This window comes from Lasioglossum baleicum, chromosome 12, assembly GCF_051020765.1.
Source record: "Lasioglossum baleicum chromosome 12, iyLasBale1, whole genome shotgun sequence".
In the NCBI taxonomy this organism is placed as follows: Eukaryota; Metazoa; Arthropoda; class Insecta; order Hymenoptera; family Halictidae; genus Lasioglossum; species Lasioglossum baleicum.
This window is the reverse complement of record NC_134940.1, coordinates 8,641,496-8,663,856: the sequence shown is the minus strand read 5'-3', so window position 1 is coordinate 8,663,856 and position 22,361 is coordinate 8,641,496. Positions and strand designations below refer to the sequence as shown.

The 22,361-nt window shown below is 45.6% G+C and overlaps 1 protein-coding gene across 2 annotated transcripts in view; it reads right to left on the bottom strand.

The window, feature by feature from the left end:
- LOC143214650 (protein apterous-like) overlaps nucleotides 1-22,361 on the bottom strand; it is a 103,275-nt gene that overhangs the window by 5,016 nt on the left and 75,898 nt on the right. For both annotated transcript variants that reach the window (XM_076435953.1, XM_076435954.1), the window contains exons 5-6: nucleotides 5,444-5,973; nucleotides 1,216-1,433 (exon numbers count right to left, since the gene is read on the bottom strand). In XM_076435953.1, the coding sequence (XP_076292068.1) occupies nucleotides 1,216-1,433; nucleotides 5,444-5,973 (748 nt within the window). The remainder of the gene's footprint in view (nucleotides 1-1,215; nucleotides 1,434-5,443; nucleotides 5,974-22,361) is intronic.

Below are 22,361 nucleotides of genomic sequence, written 5' to 3'. Positions count from 1 at the left end.
GATGCCACACAAACGGAATTTTCACTCACACAAAATGTCCTACGATCCTATTTCGCTTTGAGCGTAACGCAAATTTCTTAATTCTTAGAACAGGTTCAAAATTGATGTTCAAAGGGAAAATGGCATCTACCATACTTTCATTTTGTTCATATCAGATGATTGCACAAGTTCGTGCCCGATTTGAAAATAAAATTCAATGGTTAAATTTTAAAGAATACAACTTTATTAATCAATTATACATATAGTTACCATTCTTTTCTAATTGTAGAAAAATTAACCATTTTTTAATTTTAATTCAACCAATCTTTAACCAGATCTTTAAAAATTTTATTTTCAAATCGGGCACGTACTTATGCAATCATCTAATATTTATATTCACACTGATTTTATATTTCTCATACGTAGAGTGAAATGAAGACATATGTACTTCATGAATTTAAAATGAAACAGAAAAGTCTTGTTCTTCCGAGTCTGCATTCGAAAATTGTTTGACCAATGTGCATTACCTCGAACTAAATGTTGTATAAGCTACAAACATCTAAAATGGTTGAATCAATGTTCCTTCAAATCAAGATTTACAAAATTACATTAAAATGCCTAGCACAGATAACAAGAAAAATGGTAATCCGAATAGAATTTCAGCTTTCCGTTCTTTCCTGAAGGAATTTCAATTAGTCTAACAGAACCAGGAGACATGTATACCCTAGCATTTCCAATAAGAGCAGTCTCCGTCATTAGCAGTTTATGGTCGAACAATTTGGGAACGAAAGCTGCTCCTCTGGTTTGAATACCGTAACGAGACGCCGTATTTGTTCGTTTGACAATTATAACAAGCGGCCGTAAAAGAACGAGAGGTTGAAGAAGATGAAGAGGTGAAGGTAAAACGCTACCAAACAAAGATTCCCCTGAAGAGAAGAAGAAGAAGAGGAGTACGAAGAGAGAAAGAGAGAGAGAGAGAAGGAGGGTCGGAGGATTTACGGAGAGTCTGTAGGAAAGCTCTCGGCTAGCATGTCCGGCGAAAACAAATTGGACCGCGAGTAAAACGATAGCAGGATCGGTTGTTTCGCCGGCATGAGAAGAACAGCAACACAGAAGTCCCGATCAAAAAGGAGATTGTCAATTTACTGGGACTCTTTCTCTTTCTCTTCGGGGAATGAGAGAGAGAACTCTCCGGAACACTAACGATAAGAGAATCCGCGGCCTGTTGAGGCTTACCTGCAGCACCCTTTTTGGCAAGCCAGTTTTCTGGGAAAGTTGCTTGAGATCCTTCGCGTCCGGATTGTGATTGATCGCGAAGTAACTCTTCATCGTCCTTAACTGGTGATGCTTGAAACTCGTTCTCATTCGTTTTGTTCTGCTGTTCGAGCCAGGTATGCCGGGAGTCGCCGGCCCCCCTCTACCGAAGGGCATATCTATGTAGTCCGCGTTTAAATCTGCAACATAAATCCCAACATCCGGATTATGCGTCTTAATTAAACCAACGCGGCGTCGCCCGGGCATTTTTTTGAGAGCCGCCCCGGTATCGGCCGACTGTGTGTGTATGCGTGTAATCGGGCCGGGGGATCTTTTCCGGCGCGGCCCGACAACAAGGGTTGGACCAGTTAGATTTATGCGGCGACCGGGGCTGTTCGTCTTTCCGGTAAACCCGTGACGTCAATATTCGGGAAATCCATTGTTCCGATCCTACTTAAAATCGACGATATTCCACGGGCCCGAGAACCCGCGCATATTTTATTCAGTTGCGGGCAAATTAGGGGTGCCACCGCACCGACTGAACCTGCAGTCTCCTCCCAGCATATTCCACATTTACTGCATTTATTCTATTTACCACGCTTATATTAACTTGCCGTGTCGTTGTTGTATGCGTCAAATCTTGTAATCGAATTTTAAACCTCTTCCCATCGTCCAATCTTGCTGAAATTTTCTATACACACTTGCTTCCGATGACAATAAATGTAGAAAATAAAATATATAAAAAAACTTTTTAAAAACCACGCTTATATTAAAATGCACTAAAAAGGAGAAAATAACTTTTTTCCTGGTTCTTCATAAAATACCGAATCCAGTTAAATAATTAATAATATTTTCCCCAAAACTTTAAGCAATTTGTTCAAAATTTCTACTGTTATAAAATTAGTGTCGGAATAGATAGAACAATTTAATATAAATTTAAATAAAATCATGACATTAGTGACTGTACAAATAAAAGCGTGGAACGCTAAACTATATTGAAGTAATCTTCGTGGGCACGATAATTGCTTAAAATTTTGGGGAAAAATATAATTAATCATTTAACTGGATTCCGTATTTTATGGAGAACCAGGAAAAAAATTATTTTCTCCTTTTTAGTGCATTTTAATATAAGCGTGGTTTTTAAAAAGTTTTTTTTGTTATTGCAAAGACGTCGGCAAGTCTGTATAGTGGACTTCAGTATTGTTAGTGTGACGCGCAGTGTTTCGAATAAACTAACAAAATTTGTAGGATGTGGAGCGCGGGGTCGAAGACCCCCCAAACTGTATGTTGTGCGTTGCGTGACGTATTAGTGTGTGCGTGTATGTGCGAGCACAACAAACTACAAGGTTGTCACCAAGCGTCGCGAAGGAATCATCGCCGGCCGTTGCGGAGGCAAAAAACCGTTCAAAAACCGAGATCACACGAGTAAGCGAGAGAATACCGTGTTGCGCGAATGAAATTGTCAATGTCCGTTTTGTTAATTGTAATAAATTGTCTGTTATCGTTCGTGTAATCGAATTAATTTGTCTCGTCCGAAGTCAACGTAATTCTATCCGCGTTGACGACCAGATCCTACAAATTTAAATTGTAAAAACAATGATCTTGGGTTAGGTACTACTGAACCCTGCCAATTCTAGAAAGTAAATGATAAATTACGAAAGTGTATGGTATCTAATAATTTGACCACGTGTAATTAATTTTGAAATATTCGTCAGAGTCGCGCGCGCGGTATGGTGTAATAAATTTGATAAGAGAAAAAACGCTAAAAACTCTTCAGCCCCACAGTCTCCATCGTAGCTACAACCACACAAGATCCACGATCTCTTCAGATCTTCCAGGATCAATCTTCGCTATCTCTCTCGTGAAAGAAAAGCGCATCTGGATCGATGGAAAATTTCGCGAGAAATTTCGGGGCCTTGTCTCGATCGCGGATAAGTCGATCGCAGCAAGGATCGGGTCCTTGATCACCGGCGACGAACCGTCGGAAGCGGCGTTCAGAGTCGGCGAGGCCGCGACTCTAGCCGGTGTTTGATGTGTATCACAGCTCATTAGCTCCCCGAGTGCAAACAAGAAGGGTGATAGCGTATGCGAAAGACCGGTGGATACACACAGCCAATTACAACTCTATGCAGCAAATAGTTCGCAGGCACGATACCTCATTCCGGTATAGCTATCTTGTCCCCGAGACCCCGGTTGTCTCGGACGCTAAAAGCGGCGCTTGACAGTCGTTCAGAGCGATCAAGGAGGTACCCGATGAATCGAGGCTGGATCGATAAGATCGCGATCGGCACACGGTATCGCGCCTCGCGATCTACGGGAAGACTGGAAAACTAGTCTAATCCCGGTGCCGCACAGTTTCTCATCTATCCTTTCGAATCTTTCCTCCCCTTCAAATCAACGATATCACCATCTTCGATCTGCCCGCGCAAACACGAATAAATGAATATTTCCGACCGGTCAGGTATCTAATAACACCAGTTTTACACCGCTATCATTCTCCCTCGGAATTGAAACGTCTCCACGGCGGACTTTACACGTTTCCCAACCCCTAATCTCGAATTTCCAATAAAACCCGCTCGACGTCTCATTCAGGAACGGGTCCAGGCGGCCGGTCTGCCAAATCGACGAGAAAAAAGTCGCAAAGATGATAAAACGTTGATGTCCCTACAGAGAGCAAGAGAGAGAGAGAGAGAGAGACCCGATGACCTTGCCAGAAAAAAAGGCCCAATCGACGCGGCACCGTCGGCTCTCACTCCCCCCCTTGCCAAATTATTTTATTTCCGACGATAAATTTTCGCGCCTCATCGGCCAGGGACCAAATAGAAGACGCGACTCCCAGTGATCGGCGGGGACCAGGGTCCCTGGCTATCATCTCTCCCGTGTTCCTCTTTCTTTTCTTTTTCGTGACGAAAATCGAGGAAAAAGAAGTCGGAAGAAAGAGAGAGAGACCTGGAACGTCGAAGGCCGGGTGGCTCTTGTCTCGAGGTCTTCGAGAAGTCTTCGGAGGAGACGAGAACAGTTTGTTCCCACGGTCGGTCAACAATCGAGATGAAGTCCTCGTGGGTGGATCAGAGGAGAGAGAGAAGCGGCGCGCGACACGTACACGCTTCGCTTGGGATTGGATTCGTGAATTTATGTCGCGGCGACAAATTTTATCAGGGTTCGGTGGCAAACACCGCACGCCCACGCGCGACCGTAAATCACGCGGGGAGGATCCGTGTGTCCGGGACTACGTGCGAGATCTGGCCGCGTGTGCTCTCTCCACGACGGGCCCCGAAAAATCGCGGGCCTCTCGACGCGACGGAACACGCTCGCGACGGGACCCGAACGAAAATTCCAACGGGCCCGCGCGAGACTCTGATCGCATCGCGGGACGCCGACACGGGATCACGAAAATTCTCGGGGACTGCGGTGTAGTTCCTGATGTGACTGTGTGGGTGAAATAGCGCTCTTTCACTTTCTATTTTGAGACATTTCGGGTCGGTTCTGGGCCTGATGCGGTCAAGAAAAATGTACGCGTTTTCAAGACCCTTCGGTAGATATTACACTTTGATTGGACCATGTATCAAATTGTAATAGTGCATTTTATTATTTAAAATAATAAGCTAACTGAACGAGAAGATTGAGCGACAGATAATCAAGCATGAAAATATGTATAAGTTTCGGAACGTGGCTTGTTAAAAACATATATCATGCAATTAGTGTACTATGCAATTAGAAAGCATTGACTTGCAATCTCACCAATTTCTTATACAATTTCCTCAAGCGTAAAGTGGGCTACTCTTTGAGTAATATCAAGAATGTATTATACCGTCTGTGTTTTTTTTTCCAGACAGCCGTAGAACGTTGCCTCTCCCTCTGGTATCTTATATAATTAAGAGCAGCACGGGAACATTGTTACTGTCAAAGTACAGTTAAGAATTGCTTGCACTGACGCTTCGTATTGGCATTTAATTGATGATTTTATGGGGCGTTGAACGTTCAAATCTAATTCGTTTAAATTAGCATTTAGATAAGCCTGCCCACATACACATTCAGTTTAATTTATACCTACACCTCCTGCAGTTCCTTTTGAAATCACGTTCGCGTAATAATAGCAATTGTCCTCAGTTTCAATTTGCCAACATGTAATCTCTCTAGTATTCATTTTAAGTGTCTCCTATCCGAGGCTACCCAAAAAATTCCGGAAATGTAATTGATCAAAGCTTACCTATGTTAGCAGTCATAGCCTCCAGGTCCTTAGGCTTCCTCTTCCTGGGCCTGCCCTTCTGCCTAGGTGGTGGTACCACCGCGGCGCCATTAAAGTAGGGTACTTTCGGTGGCGAGCCTGCATCGGGAACGGATGGCGTCGAGGGTTGAAGCGGCACGGGGCTCACGTGGCTATGGGGGTGTTGCGGGTGCATCGAATGATGAGGATGTGGCGGATGGGAGGGATGATGGTGGTGATGATGAAGGAATTCCGGCGAGGGGAACGGCTGGCCGGGGTAATGAGGACCTGGTGGGTAGACCGGAACCGGAGGACTCTGCGACGGGTGCATCTCTGCACCCATTTCGTAGTGCAGCCGACAGAGCACCGCTCCATCCCTCATCCCGAAATGATCACCCTTGGTCAGAGGAACTGCACAGGCTGCGCAGGAAAAGCATCGCACGTGGAACACAAGGTCCCTGGCTCGCATAACCAACTCAGAGGCTAGGATCGCTGCTTGGCACCGGGCGCAGCGCTTCATGCTGCCAAACATTCTGGAAAAGACAAAATGGAGATGTCAGTACGGAGGCAGACTACCTTGGCTATCTAAAAATGTGCTGTCTTCGTGAATTTTTTAACGGATAATCAACAAGTATAAAATTCTAGCTTTTCACTGTGATATTAACATAACTTTTAACTTTATTCTCCAGTTTTTTCAGAACGAAATATTAAATCATGGCCGAGTTATTCGCTGTTTTTTATACAACTATTGGTAGGAATTTCAATTTTTGATCATTGTATTTCCAATACACTTAAACCATTATTCCAGGACTGGAATTGAGAAATACAGATGCACTTTGAAGGATTGATAACAGTTTACTGAGAAGGACGTTGAACCAGTAGAAACTTGTAAAAAGGACGCTTGAAACAATAATAACTATGATCGAATAAGTCGCGAACCATCAGACTCGAGATCATAATTAAAACGGGATTCGGCAAAGCGATGTGGCAAAAACCAGCCGTATCCCAGGGAACAGCTATTCGATTTGATATATCGTCTCGTAATGCAACCGCGCAGGCATATTATTTTCATAAACGCTGTTATTATTTAATGTTAGAGCCGATACGCGGCTGCGAGCAGTAAATTTAAATAACCAGTTCCAGAAGCTGCAACGACAACCGCATCTCTAGTATACTCTCGCACGAGGATTTCCGGCAGAGCAACCACCATAAATACCCTAAACTCGGTTTCCTCGTTCTCCTCGAAACCTCGAATTTCCATAAAACCGTTGGAGAACGTTCGTCCGCGGCGGGAGCGCATTTTTCGTGTACGGCTGGCCAATTAACGAGAAAAGAAGTCGAGCAAGCATCCTGGCAGACAGGAGGAGAATCCTGGAGGATCAGAGTGGGTAAGAGTGAGGGTGGGGGGAAGCGGCATAACAAAAATAACCAAGAAATTATCGTAACTGCGGGATGCAGGCGGCGCCCATTTTTCCATTCACTTTAAACGATACAAACACATCGGAGAATGTTTCCCATCGTTCGGATATCTGCCGTGTCCCCGAGATAGGGTTCCGTTAAGTCCAGGGGAAGAGAGAGAGACGCAGAGAGGAAGATGGAAAAAGAAAGCCGCACAGATAAAGAACGACGAAGAGATCTCCGCGGGTCCGAGGCTCTGAGAACAAGAAGGAGAGAGAGGGAAAGAGAGAAGGAGAGACACGTAGAAGTCCAGTGATATCGCGAAGGTAAGAAGGGACACGTATGGTAAACCGCGGTGGAGCAAAAGGCCGGAAAGGGAAGGAATATACCGATGCAACGGGCACCGTGACATCGCTACTGCATTAGCGGCACCCTGCAGTCTCCATTACCGAAGCCGGTCGACTATCTACCCGACATCCACCACGGCTACCTACCTAACCACCTATCTCACTCGCCACCACCCAAATATATTGCGTCCCCTCGCAGCCGTACTAAAGAACCTAGATAGAGACGTGGCCGATCTTATAACCCTGATGCCGCGCGTCGGATCCAGTCTCCAACCGCCTCTGCCACGTATTTGTATTTATACGACGATATCCACCAACACGCACCAGTTTTCGAGAGGACGGCTTCTGTTCAACCACCTTTCGCCCAGATTCCTCCTTCGACGCTCCTCTTCTACAAAACGCCAACGAACCTCAACGCGTTCGCGCGAATTTTATATTAGGATTCAATGAATTACAACTGCCTAAGACTTAGTAGCTCGCAAACGAATTACAATTGCAACCCATCCAACGAGTTCCGGTTAGAATCACGCCACACAAAAGAATAAGAAAGGGCTCGCCCACTGCTTCGTCGGAAGGTGAATCCGTAGAACTCTTCTACAGAACGCCAACGATCCTCGTAGGATTCGCGGGAATTTTATATTAAGATTCAATGAATTACAACTGCGTAGACTTAGTAGCTCGCAAAAGAAATTACAATTGCAACCCATCCAACGAGTTCCAGTTAGAATCACGCCACACAAAAGAATAAGAAAGGGCTCACCCACGTCTTCGTCGGAAGGTGAATCCGTAGAACTCTTCTACAGAACGCCAACGATCCTCGTAGGATTCGCGCGAATTTAATGTTAGGATTCAATGAATGCCTAAGAATTAGTAGCTCGCAAACGAATTATAACTACTACCCTTCCAACGAGTTCCGGTTAGGATCGCACGCACAAAAGAATAGCGAAGGGCTCGCCCAACACCTCCGTCGGAAGGTGAATCCGTAGAACCCGAAACAGGGTCAGTCGATTACCCAATCCAGTCGAAAGAATCCGATTAGGCGAAAATACGCGGTGGCATCCCGCTGCGTGCAAACCAGGCCTGGCCAGCATTGTGCGCCGGAATTGTAGCAGGATTGGGGCTGTCAATAGGATCAGGACCGATGACAATATGCCTCGAGTCAAGAGACCCTCGACAGTCTCGAAACTCCGCGTGGCCAATGCATTAGATTAGGTTTAGGTTTTACGGGGACTTGGCCACCGAATCCCTCGACGATGTTGCCCGCAGGCTTTCCCGCCCGTGCTGGATGACAGAGCTACTTTGACAAGGCTCAGGTTGTTTCGTTTGTGCCACTGTGAAGAGGTGTTGACACGACTCGGCGCTAACTCTCGTGGACACTTGAATGGGGATCTCGAGAGGACCGTGGAATTCTTTTCGTTAACTTGATCGAGCGAGGGGCAAAGCAGTTTTTAATTTAACCCTTCGCGTTGTGATTTCAAAAGTCTCCTCGGTTCGCTACCTGTGATCGTTGGAGAGCACAGGTCTTTGATGTGGAAACCTGATGAGTCTAGGTCGTCCAAATTAACCCATTCTTGCGGCAAAAAATGAGCATTGTACATTTTACAAGAAAAATTCTTCTGAATCCTCTTTTTAGTTTTTGCAACAAGGTTTTGAATGATTTTCCTGTAGAAATTGTCAGTTCTGTATCTCTGATCCATTTGAAATTGACAAAGCGGAAACAGTCGATAGGTTGAAAATGTTTGCAAATGCGAAATGTCCGACGTTAACGAAGACAACGTCGAGCCAGTTCGCGTTTCTGCTTGTGTGTGTATGGGAAATTAATATTTTCTCGTTACGATCGTATTTCGAAACCGAAATCCCCGGATGGTTGAATGGTTTCGTTATTCGATCCCGAAACAACGAGACTCGTTATGTTACGGGTTCCTGCTTTTCCGTTCGCGGTATCAGATCATTATTCTCCATTTTCTCGTTTTCCAATTGCTGAGATCGTTGCTGCACGGTGCGTGCACGATGTCGTGTGGCCACATCCTCCTTTTGTTTTCCCGTATTTCCCCATTCATTCCATCGATATCTGGCATCTCTGAAAAATCATTGTCTTGCGATACACCGAACGACATGATTTAGGGGGATCGTTCAGGAAAAACTGTTCCCCCATCCTCTCCTTACTTTCCCCATCCAGGAAAACTGCACGTGAATCGTGTACCGAGGATAATGTGCGGCACTCTCGGGAGCCTGAGTTAGTTTATCAATTTTTAAATATGAAAACACTTCATTAAGACACGTATATAAGAATTACCTCTAAATGAATTTTTGATTAATTTTCTTCCCTATCCCAAAAAAATTCCAAAATGAGTGGGTGGCAAATGGGTGTTGCCGCTTAACCCTGTACGAAGGCAAATTGGAGTGACTGTCTTGGAAACCCAGTCTCCACCTACGGAATCCCGAAAGTCAGGGAAACAAGGAGAAATCCAAGCATCAAACCGCATCAAACAGCCCGCAAACAGTTCCCGCTTCATTAACCCATCACAGCTCCATCCTCTAATCGCATCGCAGGTCTGAACACCTCTCGTGGCCTGGCTCCCACAAAGGGGATCCAAGTTGGGGGTAGAAAAAAAGTCCCCGAAGAAGAAGAAGAAGGTCTCTACTTCACAGAGGGGTGAGAGGGAGAAAGAAAAGGAGAGTAGCACAAACACAGTGTGTTCCATCGTCTTGGTTCCCGCGAGAGCGGCCCGATGGATGAATGAACGGGCTCGCAAGAGCAGAGAAGCTCCACGACCGGGAATAACCTCATTCACGTTTCCACCCGTCCTTCGTTGCACATCCGTGTTCCAGGGCCGGAGACGGTGGGGGGACGCCCGCAGAGTTTTACAAGATGCGCCATATGCGATACATTATTATACAATGTAAGAGAGAGAAAGAGAGAGAGAGAGTGGGTATTCTAAGCTCACGGCGGAGGGTTTGCTCGCATTCGCCTAAACAGACCCCGGTCGCCACAAAGAGTCGGAAATCTTTTATATACGCGATTACTCGCCGCGGGGACCACTTGCCGCGCGTTCGCACACTCGGCACCCGGGGAGCACGTGGATTCCCTTTCTTTCTTTCTTTCTTTCTTTCTTTCTTCCCTTCGTGCGTTGGTTCGTTGCTTTTCGCGCGCTGCTTCTTTTCGATCCCCGGACTTCTTTCTTTCTTTCTTGCTTTCGGTCCGCTCTTTTCTTTACGGCCTCCACGGCCGTTCTTCTCCCTCCTACAGGCCCACAGGCTCGCTCCGGGGCCTCACCCGAGCCGAGATATGCCCGCGAGGACACGAGCCCCGCAGAGACCGCGATTTCTCACGTGCCGCTTCAGGAATCGCGCTGCGTGCGGTTCACGCGTCTTCATTCGGCGACCGTTGCCGCCGAGACGATACTAACTTACTTCGGGAATGGTAGGAGCAATGTAATCTCGATATATGCGACAGAGACGCGCATGATGCTGGCGACAAATTTATCCCCGCTACTGCAAAGCGGACCCAACCGTAGGCCCAGACACTTGAGCTAAAGTGTAACGAGACAATTTTAATCCAGCGATATCTTTCCTGTTTCTAAGCATTTTTATATGAAACTTTTACCGACATATCCGTGACACTTTTCTGAGTAAGATGACTAGAAATATGATAGCGATTCAATTCAATCGATGACATCGGAATTCTCAAACGATTTGAACAATTTGAATCGACGATTTATTGTAGTGCACAAATCAAGGAAGATTATTACTGTAGCTAAAGAATTGTTTTATTATCCAAACACTAATGTTCTACGTCAGTTAGTTAAAACTGTCGCGTCGCTATTCCAGGCACGAGTCGAGAACTAAAATATTATCAAACGCATTTGAGATTCCACTCGCGCCGATCGTCGGTTAAGCCGCCGATTAAGCGCCAAAATCCGAAGACACCGCGCGGCCAATTAAACATTCCTGCGATTTCCCAGCAATGTAGCAACAAAGTTCGAGCTGCGCGGATTCCAACGTTCGTTAAATTCGCATCGCGGCGTTGTTAAAACGCCGTACAAATCGCCGGTTGCTTGGAACAGCGAGCCGATCGCGCCATTGCGAATCGTTCTCTCGCCACAAATACCACTTTTAAAAAGAATTTTCACAATTTACGCCTTGGTATGTTGATTTTCACACTATCCATCAAGAACACGTCTGTACGCACATGTTTTACAGATCACCGGAATCGACATCAGTCTTGTACCTTTCAAAATTTACTTACATTACAGGCATGTTCGTCACTAACGAGAAATAATTGCGCCGTCGGACAAGCTTAAGACGAACAACAACGCGATTCAACATAAAAAGATAGTCGCCTAACGCCCCGACCAATTTGTACGTTAAAACGACAAGAACAGGAACAAAATAAAAATCCTCGTTCACAAGAGCCGACGCGAGACGACAATGGCGCGTTTCCATTTTAAGAATCTGCGACAGCGCTCCATCGATCACGTCACTGGAATTAATTATCGCGACGATTTTTCAGCATCGGATGACAAGCGTTTCGGCGCGGAATACGCGCGTGCCCTCTCGGCGTTAGTCATTCCCTCGAGCCATCGGGAAGGATCTATCCGCGACGGCTCTATCCGTTCTCCAGTCGTCGAGTTTTAAGCCGGCGGCCTCGCCACGCTTCTGACAAGCCGCGGCGAGGATTTAAGCCGCCGCTGTAAATTATTATTTCCACGATAAAGCTTGTCCTCCCCGGCTCGGGATTCCCGTAATTAATGCGTCCGCCGATAAATGCCCCTTGCTTCTGTCCTTCTCGCAGCCTGATCGAGAGGATTTCTTGAGACGTGACCAGCCTAGCGATCGGGAAACCGCGATCGGACGATCTCCGGCGACACAACGCTCTCGATCTCCCAGACAGATACCCATAATAGTATTTTAGAAGAAGATTGAATGTTTCGGATCTACGAGTCTGTGATTGAAAACTGAAGACGTTTTCATAGTTCGGTCAAGAAAAGTGTGTATTTTTGTAATTTTTATGTTGTACACCGGCATGCACTGTTTTAGAGGAACGTTGTCTAGTTTATCTAGAGGTTCTTGGGTGAAGATTTGATAAGTTTGTGCATTTTATGGAAATATTCTTAAAGAATATATTAAATGTGTCCTTTTCATTCAGTGAACATTTCGCAAGAAAATTGGCAAACAACTGGAGTCAGAGCTTGCGGAATGGCGGCCATTTTGCCTGGCAGGCTCCTCCTCCGCTGTTTCCTCTGTTCCACAGGTTCTATTAATTTCCTACAAGCTTGCCCACGATCTTATTCATAAGCACGGACACCTTATCCACCCTAACTACCCACAAATAATACCGGTATTACCATACGATTAAAAGAACTCGACGCCGGGCGGCCATTTTGGAAAGCATCCATGTGGATAACAACCGAGAACCCCTAATTTCAATGTTCCCCGAAAATGGCGATGATTTTCCGCGGTTTCGGTGAGTCTATCAAATTCCATTTTTTATGGAAGGTACACCGGACATTTTTATGTTCGTTGATCGCGTCACGGAAGTATCGTTTTATTGCTAGCCGGGCCGCCGGAAGCGATGACGGGAGCCGCGGAAATGATTTTCGCATAATTTCGCAACAGCTCGTGCTGGCTCGCCTCGGCTCGTTGCATCCTCGCTGATTTTCTCGTCTGCGGCTCGGCTAGCCGGGTACCGGCTCTCTAGCGTTTTATTTTATGAATAATGTAGCGAATGGCGAATGGCGAATCCGAGAAGAGGACACACTGGTGAGCGTGGGACGCTGTGCGACGGTCAGTGCGTTAATCTAGATCACGGCATTATAATCTTCTACTGGCCTGCTGGTCGTTCCCTGCACCTCTGACTATAAGATCCACAGATTTTCTCGGAAACACAGTCGACTACTCCTTCGCTAAAAACGTGGGACTGTGTTGAACCCTAGGATGCTAGTCGAGTGGAAAATTGCGAACATTTACTGGTAGACTATGTTGAATCGTTTCCAATGTTTGCTCATGTTTTGGTGGAGAATATTTGGAAAGTGGAATCAGGAAAAATTAGACATAGTGTTTGGGAGGGTTGAAATTAGGGGATGAATTTTCTGCGAAATAAAATCCGATCCTTCACCTGCGATAAAGGAACAAGAAACGATGTTACGCGTTCAGTCATCACAATTCGCAGATACGACGAAGCCTCTGATTCTCTCCGGATTGTGTAGCGATCATGAATAAAACACATATTTTTTAATTAAAATGTAAAACGAAAATGGGTGTTGTTGTAGGAACTTCTCTGCAGGTACAACGTATCAGAGCAACGTAGAGGGATGTTAATATTATAAGTCATAATAGCATAGAAAACGCGAGATATGCGGCTCTTCCATGAACTCATGGTAATTGGATCACCTGTTGTAATTACACCGGGCCCCGATACATGTATATTAATTATATAATGCGCTATCTCGACCTGGCAGCTATACACTGTTTCCTCAAGTATTGTTCGGTCCCGTGGTTGGTTGATCAGCATTGTTGCTCGTTTTATCGATACATCAGCGGGGTTTTCACGGTGAGCGTACCACGAGACGTTTTCCTTTTGGGTTACTTTGTTGAGAAGTGAGAACATGGGGCAGGAAGAGAAGATCTTTATATGTATATCGTACAAGCAGCTTGTTCTCTGCGAAATTCTTGGCGAATATGACATCTTTACGTCCACATCGAGATCCTCGGAACCTGAAGATTTTATTGGTACTTCGCCGTCGGGACGTCCCCTTGTTCCTAGGGATTCTTTATCGTGGAGCAGCATTGTGGGATTTGCTTCCGCTCACAATGTTACCGATTTCCATATCTCCGTTCTGGAAGACGCTCCACACGAGACCTCGAGCATGGGGAATATTCATTTCCGTTCTGCCGCGTTCACACAGGGTTGCACTGAATTTCTCAACGTTTGTAACGTTTAACGCTGGAAAAGCGAAGCTAATGGGCTCTAAGAGCTCCGTTGCGGGTACGGCGATGTTCACTTCGCGTGGCATTAGCGCCTGTCGTCTAGTATTTACCACGGACGCGAATTTTAGGTCTGGAAAAAATATCTCTGTATGGAAATGTAGGTTGATTATTACTACGGATTTTATGCATTCATGAGAGAAACTTTAAAAGAGTTTGAGACTATTTGTTTGTTTGATAGTTGGACTTATACCGAATACGACGTATACCAAATCAATCGTTTCCATAAGAAGTAATGTAAAATAATTAAACCGTTCTCATGTAAAAAAGACTCCTATTGATATTATACCTAAATTAACGGGATTGTAAAATAATTTAAACACTGTTTAAACACACAAATAGAAAAAGAGATTCTATTATAGATCTTTAAATTTAAACTATGCTTAATGCTAAAATACCAAAAATAAACAAATGATGTTCTATTCTGTGGAAGAAGAGTCCCCTTGCAATAAAACCTGACATTCTGATGTTTTTTCTGTTCCCGTCTTCTGTCGCTTTTCACTAGGCTCAGCTGGTTTGACTGGCGTTACTTTTATGATCAGTAGACTGCGGATTTTATGCATTTATAGCAAAAATGAGTAGGTGTAATTTAAAATAGCAAAAATATTAGAAAAATTTAGACATACTACATATTATATTATTCTCAACCTGCTAAACATAATAAGGAAGAAAATAAATTTCTAATTCACCCCAGTTTATTGCAATTCAGGTAAGAAATGTTTATTTTGCACAAAGATCTGGCAGTCTAATGATCAGTCAGTTAATAATACATCAACTACGAATAATTATTTTTAAATGACGCAAAATTTGCACAAAAAATTTATGTCGTATACCGAACAGAAGTCGAACTTTGTCACGTCCAAACAGGACGTATTCCGAATTGGACGTACTCCAAAGCAGACGTATACCGAGGTACCACTGTACTTTTTGGATGTATGAATTTGTTTTTTGAAGAAAATATCTACCATGTAAAATCCAGATATCGCATCGAACGGTAATTTCCGCGGTACAACGAAAATTCTGTCGGTGTGCAAGTGTGTCACGGTGCCGCGGATAATTGGAGTGGCGTCCGTAGATCGATGGAAAATTTGTAATCGGACTTGTAGCCTCGCGACTGCCGTTATTGGGCAGCGTTTGTCGCTGGATTGTACCATACCGATACAAATGGGGCAAGAATCGCGCACGCGAATTGGCAGGGGAGCCCGAAAACGGCCGAGCGGTATATCCATTTACGAACGCCCACGGCCCGAACCGGGAAAATTTATATCCATCGTTTCTTTTCGCTTTAGGAAATATTAGTCCCGCGGTGCGGGCGAGGTTCCGAGGCTTGATTAATGCCGATGCATCCATCATCGGCCGTGGCTGTTGCGCTCGTGAAAGGAAGCTAGCGAAATTATTTGTCCGATGATCTACGGGAGCTCGAGCGCAGTTCCTATCATCGTTTGTCTTACACCGCGCCGTGGACAGGTTCCTGCGATTTTTCCCCAGGAAAATTGCCAGCCGGATATTGAAGCGTGTTCCAGCGGTGGACGCGACGTCTGAGGGATTCTGGGAGCGTGATGGATTCGCGATTTATTCAAATCGTTGGGCGTAGAGTTTGTTATTTACTTATTTAACTATTCCTGCTTCTTCGTCCAAAGACTAACTAAAGCATTTACTAAAATTGTACTAAACATTCTAATTTACTCGACAAGCAAAGCATCCCAGAAAGTAGAATTTTCAGTTAAGATTCCTATCGATAACAGCGTCTCTGTTATCTGCTATCAGCAGCTTCCGAACCCGCGGGTAAGCAATATCGACCTCATTGGCTTAATTAATTGAATAATTTAAATACCAAGATTTCGTACTCCCGAACGATAACGGAAAATCCAGTTTTCGTCGCGACGTATAACCGGAATTCGTGGTCGCTGTTTATACGTATACGCGAGATATATGTATGAAAAATCCCGCTCTCCATGGATGCTCCTATTCATTCAGATTTTCTAACGAGCAGCACGGCACAGCTCCTGAACCGGCTGGTCATAAAACCATCCTCCGTGATATAATAATCACAGAAATTCCCCCGGCGAGCGTGTGCGCCTATCTCCCGAACAGTCTAATCTGATTATTGATCTACGAACGAGGAGAAGGAGGAAGAGAAGGTAAAAGAGGTAAGAGCCGAGGAAATATAAACTCGACGGGAAGACACGGTGCGTCGCGTGATATGCGGGGTATCTAGCCGGAGGGTACGTACCTCATCTCCACCGGCGCAATAAATACCTGCGATTACAATGTTGCAAGCCTGTAATTCAACCGAGCCTCCCGGGGACCGGCCATCAACTCGCGGTCCTTCCCAACTTTCCTCTCTTTTCGAAGAATATTTATCCCTTATACTCTAGCTATTCATCCGACAACTTCAGAAATTTAATCATAGAAAATCGAGATCCTACTGAAAAATCGTTTTCACAAGAAACACAGCTGGTTAACACTAAAACTACCGAGCACTGAAAGCGGTTAAAATGTTTTAGCTGATAAAAATGACAAGGCTCCATTTATTTAGATTTCATGCAATTTTTATTGCAATATGTGCTAAGCAACGTCATAATTTCAATAATTAGAAAATTAGAAATGTAAGACGGGTCATTTGACCGGCAGCGGTAGGTTGAGTGTTAAACAAAGACAAGCTTGCTAAAGCATCTCATCGATCTCACAATATGCAGCATATATGCACATAGATCCTCATGCTAATCACAGACAACATTAGCCTACGCCAGATTTCAATTCCAACGCAATCGTCCATTCCACAAATCATTCCCGTCTGAATCACTTCATCCAGATTCTAGAACCGCGGGTTCTACATTGAAACGCACTCTAACATAACGTCGAACCAGGTGGCATTCCCTAGATTCTGTACGTTTCACATCGTCTACTAAAATTCTTCGCGTTCCGCCTGGATCGTTGATTGCTAGAGCGTAGAATCTTCAAATAACACCAGAATGACCCGAAGACCCTCCGAGGGTGAAGACGAAGAATTCCTGTCGGACCGTTCAGATCGGGGAGCAAGCTTCACGGAAGTGAGACAGCAAAATCGAGGACGGTGGCTCTTAATTCGCGCGGATGCCAGCCACACTTTCGCGAGTATAAACCCCGTTCTGCATACGCCTCTCCGGGGATTCATACGGAGTTTTTACGAGTGGCTCGGCCGTTGGTCATCGTTACTCCTTAAGAGGATTCGGCGTAGCCCGGCAGGGGGTCCATCTCTCGGAGGGGTCCGCAAGGTCATACCGAGTCGTGTGTCCACCACGGAATTGCGAGTGTCACCACATAAACCATCCCCGCAAAAGTATCGGGTTACCCGCGATCCTGGGCCCACCTCTCGCAGACTACCCTTCCTGCTTCTTCCTGTTCGCTGGAGCTGTACCTTGCTCCCTTCAGCACTCTGACAAATGGCTAGATGCTCCCGGCTGATCATGTAACTCTCCCGTGGTCGCCTCGGTCCTAGACCCCCTTTTTCGCTAGCTTCTTAACCACTTTAATTAACACTTCTATCTCCGAAATACGAGGGTCATCTGGAAAACTTTGAGCCTCAACATGAAGATGACGTTACTCGTTAAAACCATTCTGGTAGTACAATGTAACATGCTTTGAAAGATGCCTGTGAAAATTTCAGACATTTTGGACGCACAGTTGTTGTTTGACAGTCGTTTGTGTCAGGCGATGTCAATGTTTTTGTAAAGTTCTATTCCATCAAGACAACGCACCTGCTCACACTTTGGCAGTCGTCAAAATTCACGAATTGCACTTCGAATTGGTTGACCACCCACCGTATTCACCAGATCTGGCTCCCAACGAACTTTTCCTCTTTCCTAAGCTTAAAGTTTCGCTTCGAGGACAGAGTTTCATCGAACGAGGAGGTCATCGCATACGTAAACGCCTATTTTGCGGAGCAAGACGCCAACAACTATTTGGAAGCGTTAGAAAGGTTAGAACATCGCTGGGAAAAGTGTATTGACTTAACCCATTGCCCTACAATATCGTGTCAGACTCGTGTTGAAGATTCAGAATAGAGTCTAATAAATATGTATGTTATTAATTTCCTTTAATCCGGGATGAAACTCTTTTTTGGTTTTGTTAATGTGTAGTTATTGGAGAACATGTAGGTATACAATAGATATAAACCTTCTCCTATTCTAGGAAATTACGAACTATAAAAAAAGTTTCAATCACTGAAGCCGTAAAATAGATCGTAGGGCAACGGGTTAAAAGGAGACTATGTTGAAAAATAAAACTAGATTTGACCGAAAAGGTACTTGTTTCCATGTTGGCCTCAAAACTTTTCAAACGACCCTCATACATAAGGATTCGTTCGACTTTAATTCTTTGGGATAAACACGTGAAACGCATTGGCAGACCTATGATAAATAGTATAATATGCAATATAGTATTTACGTTCGGTGTGGTAGAACAGATTCCTCATTTTCGTGGCAGAAGAACAAGCCCGGATATCGCGATGTCGTAGATCGGTTGAAAGATAGTCGGGACCGGGCGTATTTGTTCTGCGACACCTGCGCGCAGGACACTTCATGTATCAGACGCAGGATGCAGCCGCGAATACGAATGATAGCCGGTCGGCGGTTGTACACCTTCGATATACCTTCTTGCCATTATCAGATTCACGGGCAATGGCGCCCCGCTAGGAGTCACATCGCCGTTCGTGTTACAACTACCGCCGTATCAATTCCTTTTACGCGGCCGTTCTGCTCGGCATATTAATCCCTGATAATTCCGGCGTGACTCTTGAACGACGATAACGATAATTTTGTTTGCCGTTCCGAATGGAAATGCGATCGCCGGCCAACATTGTTCGCCGATATTTCACCGCGCCGCGCCGCAGCGTGTCGCTTGACTTTTCAGCCGAGATACCGACGTCAGTTTATTTTCGCACACCGACAAACTTTCCGGCGAAAAATCGCGGTACATGCTGCACATAAATTACCCCTTTGATGTGTCGCGGTTTGGAGCTCGTTAATTCTGTTGAAGGATTTTCAAAGCCGATGTTTTCCTACCGGAATATTAGAACTACTGAAGCCTTGAACTCAACATATCCCAAAATTGAAGTCACCCGGAGGAAGCGAAACCCGTTCCAAAAGTGAAGTGTTCGAAGAAGCAAAGGGTTCGAGCGAGCACCCGTCCGAAAACTTAACAGGGTAGACTCGTTCTCCCAGTAGTCAAAAGCGCTAGATAAAAGATCAATCCAGGCCGCGATCGCCCCCAAAAGTCCTATTTTTACATTTACGAGGCGTAATTTGCATTATTCGGAAGCATACAGCTGCGCATGTAGCTATTTTCATAAAGCAGTGACAGCTGCATGCTGCCGAATAATGCAAATAATGCAAATTTACGCCTGGTAAACCTAAAAATAGGACTTTTGAGGGCGATCGCGGCCTAGATTGATCTTTTATCTGAGGCTTTTGACTACTGAAAAGCCCCATCTTTGCATTATCGAGAAATGAGAAGCGGCATCCCGCACCCTTGCAATCCTGGAAACGAGTCTACCCCCTGAAGTCCCCGGACGACTACCGTCCGGGCCGAGGGACAGGCGTTCCCGAAAATCGCGGCATTAATCAGTCCGCGAGTGCAGCCACCCCCAGAGTGGAGTCGGTGCAACGATAACGAGGCACCGGGCTATAACTCGGTGCCTCCACCGTGTTACGATCTAAGAAAGGGGCCGAGAAATACTGCGACACCGGGACGGCTACCGATGATGCATGTCCCAGAAGTGCGAGAGCGTCGGTGCACGCGTATTATGTTACCCGTGCGACGCGACGCACTAGCACACACGCTTACGTTGTGTCTCTTCTACCGTGCGTGGATACTCCGGGCCCGGGTCATGACTCTATCATATTTATGTCCCTGGCCAGGGCTGTTCTCGGGCCCCGGGAACGTCGAAATCCCGGGCCACGTAGATCCTCAGGACAGATAGTAGATCCGACGGATCTTCGATGAACGCTATCTCGGCCGCAGTCTAATCGGACCCTTCAGACGACTGATTAGAGGACGTAAACTCTACACAGGGAAACGAACGCTCGATTTCGAAGATACCCTCGGGACCTGCATTCCTGACGCAGCTATGGCGGTTCGGTTCGAAACCACCGCTTTGGCTTTATCGGCCGCTCTCGGTCGTTAAGCAGTCTTTTTTCTGGTAGCACGGGAAAATTGTCGATCGATTTTCGGCTACTCGGAGACCGTTTCTGGGGATCGTTATGTCGTCGATATGGGAGCTGGCATCTCGTCGAAGATGTGCTGTAATCTTTATGATGGGCTGGGCGGGTCTTTGATCTGACGGTGCGTGAGAGACATGATTATGGTGATGAGGTACGTGGGAGATGAATTTTGAAGGATATTGATGATTATGTATGTAGTAGCTGAGGAACACACACTACAGATCGGTTATCTGTGCTGAACGCCTACGTGCATCTTAAAAAATTAATTTTTGTCATGTTGTAACATATTTATTCACACCGAACTTCGTTAAAATTTGTAAAATCAAAAGGCGTTAAAGGAAGAATCACTGTAATGAATGTTCAACTTTCATGAGACTTTCCAGAGCGAAGTTTGGAAGGAGGCGAACAACAGGGTTCTACGAACGTCTCAAAAATGAAAATGGTCGTGACCACGGCCGGTCCCGAACAGGTCGCATCTATTTTCGTGAGAATCTTTCGGGCGGACTGGTCGCACTGGGCTCGTGTTCGTCCTTTTTCGAGCAAGGATTCTCGCGCGTACGACGCGAGTCGAGCACAAGCGAGTCGAGCAGGGGGTTCGAAGCAGGTCCGGAGTCTGCGCGGCGCATCTTAATTATGAGGTCTAAATTATGAGCGAGCTCCCGGCGCTGAAATATTTGTGTGTTCGCTGGCCGAGGGTTATGGCTCAATTACCACTCGCTATTTCCTTTGCGAGCCGTTGATTTAAGGCGACCACTTCCTGCGAACCGAGAAATGTCCTTTCGCGATCGTTTCGGCCGCGAGACATTCGACCGGGTCCGCTGGACGCCATTATGCTGCTCCGTTTGATCTTTCGCGAGCCACGCGATCTACTCCGTCGTCCACTGTTTCCTCGATTACCTAACTATTTCACGATAATCATAGCTTCGTCAAAAATGGACTCAGGGATTTTTATGCAATTATCCAATTTTGATTCAACAGAGTCATTAAATATCGATCACAGAAGATCACAGAGGTTCGAATCGGCGGAAAGAAGTGAAACTGGTGTGCGAACTTCCTTGAAGGACTTTTGGCATCCAGCTAGCTGGCTTCTGGATCCGCAGCCCGTAAAAACGATAACCATCTGTCAAAGGAGACGAGCGGAGAGGACGAGGCAGCTAATTGCGGACGAAAAACGCCGGGGAAATGATCTCTGTTCCGTCGCGTTCAGACTTCCTGGACTTCTCTCTCTCTCTCTCTCTCTCTCTCTTTTTCTCTGTCTCTCTTCTGGGTCTGAGTTGTATGGTGGCAGCGGTCACGCACTGTAGCCATGGCGTGTGTTGCACCAGCAACGGCCCCTAATGCGCATCTCCGTGTTAGGTGTAAGTACGTGTCTCGTTGCGCTCGGATATTAGTCGTAAAGTATACATCGCTGTAAACGTCTCGGCGGATAAAGCTGCGTGCGTGCTGCCCAACCGCTCCGATGACTGGATTTAGCGTTCACGATCCCATCTAGACGCAGACATTGTCTTCCTGCAGGCTCTAATTGGCTGAACGAAATCCACCGCTTTTCTCTCCTTCCTGGATGATCTAGTTACTTTTGCAACCAGCGACCCTCTTCGTTCCCCCATTTGGACATATCCTGAAGCACCTATCAATCTTTTTGACGTGGAAACGCTTTTGTTCTGCCCTGACGCGTTGTTTATTCAGTGGTCTATATAGGGACATTTGTAATCACTACATCAATTGCTAGGTACTGGCACCAAGCAGAAATTTCTTTCCTTCATTAGCACCTTTGTTGCACTTACAATTTTTTCCACAATTGCGAGCCACGTCTTGCAGAAGTAAAAGAGGAAGAGTGCAGCAAAAATGTAAATTGAAACTTGTTAAAGTCATTTCGATTTTATGGAATTTTTAATCCCGCTGGGTGGGCAAGGGTGCAAGCGTGTTTTCGCGTTCCACAATCTACGAATAAATTACTCGGATTGAAATTTAAGATGATTCGGATAA